The sequence below is a fragment of the Theobroma umbraticum genome, unplaced genomic scaffold (assembly GCF_002168275.2).
Source record: "Theobroma umbraticum cultivar Fairchild unplaced genomic scaffold, ASM216827v3 scaffold_44.0, whole genome shotgun sequence".
Taxonomy (NCBI): Eukaryota; Viridiplantae; Streptophyta; class Magnoliopsida; order Malvales; family Malvaceae; genus Theobroma; species Theobroma umbraticum.
Window position 1 is genome coordinate 4,336,741 of NW_018397255.1, and position 7,782 is coordinate 4,344,522.

Consider the following 7,782-nt stretch of genomic DNA (forward strand, 5'->3'; position numbering starts at 1 on the left):
ATCTTATAAAAGATACTGATATCGATAACAGATTTCCTAAGGTTGTCCTGTCAGGGAAGAGTTTAAACTGAACTTTTATTTTTTCGGGCGTGGTGGTGCAGGTAGTGGAAGTCACGTGGAAAGAAGGTGGTGGCAGTAGTTGTGCCGGGTCGGGAATGGACCCGACTGTGTACACGGGTCTGCTGGGGACAGCTTTCACATGCTTGAGATCGTATGAGGTGACGGGCAACCAGCAAGACTTACTCTTGTCCGCTAAGATCGTTGACACGTGCGCGTCTGTCGCACGTGCCTCCACCAGGTTCAGTCTTTACTCTCTTTTTTTTTCTTTCTTTCTTTTACTGGTATTATAAAAGAGATATACTATCATATCATGTGTTAAAAACCTGGATATTTTGAGTGACCGTACAGATTTTTCATGGTGGGAAGAAGCTGAACATATCACTTTCTTGCTTGTTTTACCATGCCTAATGAACAAGTACCCATTTACCCGTTTTTTGGTCTGAAAAATATCTTAGAAGAATCAAAGTAATCTTTTTTGTGGCTAAGGCAAATATCATTTATTAATTTTAATTTAAATTGGTTAGGAGTAGCTGTCGTCCCAACGGCTTTAATGTGATTGCTCAACATCTTTTTATCATCGTACAAAAAAATGGTCCGTCATGATTAATTCGTGGACATTGTGCGACTAAAGAGTACTATGATTAATAATTTACTTTTGACCTTTCTCTTTCCCCTTCCTAAATTTACAAATTGCAGTAAATGTCCAAGGTAAAATCGAGTGATTACATTGTACGAATTAGGTTTCCAAATCTTGGTTGTAGTTGATGCTTAGAAATATGGAAAGATTATAGTGTTTTAAGGGAGGATGGAAAGTCTTCACCAGTCTAAATGAAGAATCTTTTTTTTTTTCTTCCTGAAGTACTATGAAAATGAAGAATATTTAATCTTTAATGTTAAGCTATTGATAAAACCATCTTCTGTATGCAGACACGTGACATTTTTGTGTGGTATAGGAGGGGTGTGTTCACTGGGAGCCGTGGTGGCTAATTACATGGGGGACCGTCAAAGACTTAACTTCTTTCTAAATCAATTCCTTGAGGTATTGTCTTTACCCCATGCTTATCACTTTAAATACATGATGAAAAATCTATGTGCTTCTTCAATTGGTTTAATAATCCGACTTGTCATGAAAAGCCCATGACTGGTTGTCTTAATCACCGCCTAAAATACGAGGAAGAGATACCTACTCGTTAATGACAAAACATTTTACTTTCTTGGCTGTGTGGGGACCTATTGGCCAAGGTCTGTGACTAATATTACCGAGAAGTGGCAGCATAGATAAGAAAATTTTTACTTTTGCCATTGATAAGGTATATGCGGTATTGCTAGTGGGAGTTGGCTTTTCTATTTATAGATATTGAAATTGATCTTTAGTTTTTTATTTCCATTTCTATTATTAGTTTCTGGTCAGATGCTGCCAAAAATGACCATGAAATGTTAGGTACTTGAAAGTAGACAATATCATGACTGTGTGGGATCCATGATTGAGGCATGAAGATTTGCTTCGATTGCATCTAGGGTGGTTCACTCGATTGATATTCACTTGGTCATTGCTCTGCTGGATAGCACTAGCTGCTACACATTATGCAACAGACCTAGTACTGCCATTTCTTGCTATTTGATTGTAAAGGTGTTATTATATCTCTACTTAGATGGCCAGCATTCTTACTATTCCTTTGTTGGAGCTGACCCTAACTGAATTGGACCATAAGATATAACATTTCAATGTTTTTCTCTTTTCCTATTTTACATGTTAAGGAGCCACAAAACTCAAAAGTTTAATCTGTTAATTAAGTGAGCCCCTATTATCATTACAAAGTTCTCATATTCAAAAAAAAATAGTATTTTTTTACCCAAAATTGTATTTTTTGTCGAGAGGTGTCTGCAACATTCATGAAGACATTACTTTATATTGATCAATCCATAGAGATCAATGTATTTCTTAATTGCAATATTAGTTTCATTAAACACTGTGAGGTTCATGGGAAGCATTACGATAATATCTAACTCTAGTATTTCAATTAACAAAATATAGGTAGCACAAGAAAGAGCCCTCCCTGCAGGACCTGAAGAAGGAGGTTTTGGAATGTCATATGATCTTCTTTATGGGCGAGCTGGATTCTTATGGGCTGCTTTGTTCTTAAACAAGCATCTTGGGAAAGAGACGGTGCCCAATGATGTTCTTATGCCAATTATCGATGCCATATTAGCTGGGGGCAGGACAGGGGCTTCTGATCACCCAGCCTGCCCGCTTATGTACAGATGGCATGGGACAAGGTACTGGGGTGCAGCCAATGGTCTTGCGGGAATCTTGCATGTGCTACTGCACTTCCCTCTTTCTGAAAACGACGCTGAGGATGTCAAAGGAACTTTAAGATACATGATGAGTAACAGGTTCCCTCATAGTGGAAATTACCCATCAAGTGAAGGGAACCCAAGGGACAAGCTGGTGCAGTGGTCTCATGGTGCAACTAGCATGGCAATCACTCTAGCCGAGGCATCACAGGTTAGCAACTCTAGTACACTTGATGCAACTTATTTCTGAGGGAAATTTAACATAAATGAGCATGTCATGAATTTATTTAGGTTCAGAGGGTCAAATTTGGTGAGGGTTAACAACTTCCATTATCACATTCAACTTGTGGAAAAAATATGATTAGATTATAACTTTCTCCTTAGTCAGGCCTGTAAACTCATTTGTCACACACACACTGAAAAGGGCAAAACCTTAAATCATATTAGATGTGTACTGCAAGTTTAATCTAGTTCATTTAATAGTACTTGTTCGTTTTGGGTGGTCAAATACACAGAACTAATCAGAAGGGTATTAAGCACTACTAAACAGGGGCCTTAAAAATTAGGACAAGTTTAGAACATGTGTTCTTAACACAGTTCAGCATCAAGCTGTATATAATTGAGTTGACAGAACTTTTGCTTTGTTTGTGAAGGTGTATCCAAGTGAGAGAGAATTCCGTGATGCTGCTATAGAAGCAGGGGAGGTTGTATGGAAGAATGGGTTGGTGAAGAAGGTGGGACTAGCTGATGGTATTGCTGGAAATGCCTATGCTTTCCTTTCCCTTTATCGCCTTACAGGAGAGACCATATATGAAGAAAGGGCAAAGGCGTTTGCAAGCTTCTTGTATCATAATGCACGGAAGCTTGTAAATGTGGGGCATGCCCGTGGAGCTGATCATGCCTACTCCCTTTTCCAAGGACTTGCTGGGACAGCTTGCCTCTGGTTTGATCTGCTTGAACCCCAGAACTCTAAGTTCCCAGGATTTGAGCTCTAAGTGAAGATGAAGGGAGTTCTATCGTTTATGACTAGGAAGGGTAACTCGTAACTTGTATATAAGTGTAGAACTTATTGAGCTACTGTAATGTCAACATACCTTAAATTTATCAATCGAGGGTTTAATGACCGGGGCTGATGCAATTATCAGTTGAGTGAATTGGCGGGAACCTGATGTAATTGAAGTAAAATTTGCCGTCTTAGCATCTATAGTAACATTCCCTGGTAAAGTCAATTATTGTTGGCGAGAGGAAGGTGAACAATGGAATGTTATCCAAAAGCTGCTTGTACTAAACACTTTCCTGTAGTAGCCGAGCTCCCTCGGACTCACGAAAAGCCATGCTTATCTCATTTTATTCTCTGCAAAATTGATTTAGTTGTGAAAATCATATTTGAGAAGAACCTGTGTTGAAATTAAGCATGCATATCGGGTCGGTTCCTGGATGGCAATTTGTCAGTGTCCCAATTACATTGTTGAGCCCCATCTCAAAATCATATTATTTATCTGGGCTCTAATGTTCTAATAAGCAGGCTTAGAGAAAAACAGAAAAAGAATAAAGGAGAAGATCATAGCCTCCATTGTCTCATTGGTGGAAAAAGGAAGAAGATCCTATGATGGATGGAAATAGAGGCAAGAAATAAAATTTAGACTATATTCTTTTACTAGATTCTATTTATTATGTAATTGATTGATACTCTCTCTTAACCTCGTTAATTATGATCAATGCCATACTGTATTTGCACACTAAATTAGCCTGTCTCTTTCCGTTGGCCAGCATCCCTAACAGAATTGACTACGCCCAAAAGCGTAGAACACCTTGTATAACATATAAAATAATGATTAATCAAACTGATGTTGCTAGGTAGCTACAAATATTCATGCATCTAATTAAAGAGCTAATCTCCGACCATTAATATCTTTTTTTAAGATCGGAAACAGCTACAAAAGAACACAATATTCTTGTGTACACGCATGGCCGTGACCACTCCAATTAAGGCTATCAAATCATGCTATCACGCGGTGTCGTTACATTCCATCGACCCTTCGCTCCTAGCAAATCAGTTGAGACCACAATGACATGCAGTTGAGGTGGCCCAGAAGCTGTCAATTCCGAGGGAAGTTGGTGATGCCCGCATTCACCGGACTTTGATTTGGCTGGAACTGGAAAGAAATAATAATTGCCCATTTACCAAATTAATGAAAACAAAGACAAACTATATATATTTCAAAGGAAGTGAGGCAAGCTAACCTACCTTGGCTTATGGAAGTCTGTTCTTTGGCAAGGGTGAGGTTGGTTTTAGAAGGTTCATGCATGTATGCTTGAAAACATGAAAGACTTAAAGATCTGCAATGGATTAGACAGAGCAAGTTACACGTTGTTAATCTGCAACATTTACAGAGACAGCTCGGCATGTCAACAGGAAACATTAGCTCCAAACACGAGTTGGATTAAAGAATTCCTTTTACATCCCCACATTGGAGACATAACGCCTCTAAAAGAAGTGAAGTTAAAAACTTTTTGTCAACCTTCAAGTTCTGGATTTTTTTAGCTTCAACTTGGGCCCAAAGGATTCGTACCAGGACGAACTTAATCTATTATAATTTACATAGTCAAGAATGGGTTTTCCAAGTCATAAGGATTTTATTTTAATGAGATTTTATGTATAGATAAATACTATAATAATCATTTAATATATTAAAACAAACAATTAAAATCTCGGCATATAATTGCAAAATTTTTTAAAAAATCTCACATTAAAATCGAGGATTTAAAATTTTTAAAAGATATTGCTCCAACTTACTATTGAGATAAGATCTTATTAATCATATAAAGATTTTGTTAGTCTAATTTCAATTACAAATAAGTAAAGTTTTAAAAATTAAGCAATCATTATATATTCAAACTATTTAAAAAATGAATCATGTGTTTAGTCGGTAGTTTAAATTGACTATTTAATTATTCCTAAGAAAATACTTAATCATCTTTCAAATCTTTCATTAATCAACTTCAAATGTTGTAGAGCTTTTTTTTTATATATATCTTTTTCAAACAATCAAACAAGCAAGGTTTGTATGATGTCATTTTAGAGCCAAATGGAACAAAATTATTTGAAGGAAAAATAAATTTTTCGATTTATCCCATAAAGGAAAACACGGACGGTTGCCATTAATAAATTTAGGGAGCAATCACACTCAATTATAATTGATACGTACATTGTTTTCTGTGCTATCTTTTTCAATATTTTTTGTTCTTTTCCAAAATGAAAATGTGGCATAAAACTAAAGCTAAAACCAAAACTAAAACTAAACTGACGAAGAAGATGGTAAAATAGACAGTAACAGCCCAATCAAGGTTGGGACCACCCTCCCATTTTTCTCCATCATCCCTCCTCCACCGTCCACGTCATTCCTATGTTCTTCTACCCTTTGTCAACTTATCCTCCTCTCCTCGTAACGTGAAAGAATTTTGTACAATTTCTCTTTTCTAAATTACAGTCCTACTCGCCTCGACTATCAAAACTCATGTACTCGCTGCATAGCAACAGACAGTTTTGTACTTTTTTTTCAAACTCTTTGTAAGAAATTAAAGCCCAAATGACAAAAGAGTGAATTAAATGTTAAATATTTTTTATTGGACGAAAACTTAAAATATATTTTTAAATAAAAAATATAGACATTAATTATTAAATCAAATTTTAGGATGAAATTTTTAATTATAATTAATTACATGGAATGTTAGACTTTTTTGATTGCTGGGATTCTGAAAACTTTTTCTAATTACATATTTAATTGTTTTTTTTAATCTTTTTGATCCTAAATTTTGACCAATAAAAGTGGGTGACGATTTTTTGACACAATACAGAAGGAGCAAGTGAGTAACCTGAAGTAACCTAAACCAGAGGATAACCCAAAATGCAAGCGACGTCGGTGTGCAACTTGTTAGAGTTCTGCTCGAAATTCTAACCTCTAATTATGTGCCACGTGTAATGTCTCCTCCTCTTGTCTCTCTGGCGTTGACACCATTTTGACAGTGTCATTTCATAGCATCGTGGCCTTGGCCTTTGCTATCAGCTATCCCACAAAATCAAAAAGCCTGTTCACCCTCCTTGGCCATGGAAATCATGGAGATTCTCCAACTCTAAACCAAATATAAACAACAGAATATCTGTTGCAACTTCATAACGACAACAAGGAGAAGAAAAACCAACGTAGAAGATTCATATAATTGCTGCCTTTTTTGTATATATATTTTCTGGGAGTTAGCTTTGGTAAATGGAGCGCTATGAGATACTGAAAGATATTGGATCGGGGAACTTTGGTGTTGCTAAGCTGGTTAGGGATAAATGGAGTGGTGAGCTTTATGCTGTCAAGTATATTCAAAGAGGCTCCAAGGTACGTACTAGATTTTTTTTGGCTCCATTTCAGTTGCTCTCCAAGGTTAATGTTCATGAACTTGTATTTGTTGGCTTTGTTTCTTCATGGGCAAATTTGGGTTGTGTCTTTTTTGAGTTTATGGATTGATTTATGAGGATTCTTGGTTATGCAGATTGATGAACATGTTCAAAGGGAGATTATGAACCATAGGTCCTTGAAGCATCCCAATATAATAAGATTCAAGGAGGTAAATATATACTGCTGTCACACCTACCTTTTTTGAGTATTACTATATATTTCCCTGTATGTTGCAGGAGTCCTATGGAAGCATTACTTGCATATAAGTTTTAGAGATCCTTAAAACCAGAGGAGTGAAGTGGTTTTACTTTTCTCCTCAACTATAGAATGAACATCCAGAGAAAATCAGAGTTGTTTTGAGCAGAACAGGCTCTATAATGGATCTCGTTTGTTCTGTTTTAGCTTCTGTTATTTCCTAAAGTTCTTTATTTCCCATATATGGTCCGAGTAGAAGAAAGACAGATAATCTCCAGCTTCAAGAATTTCCCTAGCTTTGCCTGAGTTGCAACCCACATGTCAGAGATGTAGCTTTCAGTTTTGTTTTAGCTTCATTCTGTAAATTATGTAATTAGAACTGTCAAAAAAGAAAAACGGTGATCAGAAGCTCATTCTTCATCAGTTTTTGATTGAAGGTTTACTTGACAAGATTTAAAGTAAGTAGATGTGGGTTTGTGATCTTCAAATATTGGTTTTTTTGTCTGCCTTGGCAACTAAACAGGGCAATTCAATGGTTTCTAGATATGTTTTCTGCAAATCCCAAACAGAAAGCTACCATTTGAATGTTTCCATGCCTTAGAAAAAACAAAAAAGTATAAGATGAAGTGCTCATGTTTATCAATTGCTTGAAGTGGTCAACTTGAAATCGTCTGTCTTGTTTGTTTCGACAGAAAAATTCTATCAAATTACTTGGTAATTCTTCTATTGAGCAGGCCTTCTAAGTGGCTCTTCAGCTTTGTCTTCACCCTTTTTTTTTTTTTTT

The 7,782-nt window shown here is 36.4% G+C and overlaps 1 protein-coding gene across 1 annotated transcript; it reads left to right on the top strand.

The window, feature by feature from the left end:
• The first annotated feature begins 75 nt into the window (after positions 1-75).
• GCL1 (GCR2-like 1) lies at positions 76-3,509 on the top strand. Its single transcript, XM_021419715.2, has 4 exons — positions 76-298; positions 988-1,099; positions 2,096-2,566; positions 3,009-3,509. Exons 1-4 carry the CDS (start codon positions 156-158, stop codon positions 3,348-3,350), a joined length of 1,068 nt encoding a protein of 355 aa, XP_021275390.2. The 5' UTR covers positions 76-155; the 3' UTR covers positions 3,351-3,509.
• The last annotated feature ends 4,273 nt before the right edge of the window (positions 3,510-7,782 follow it).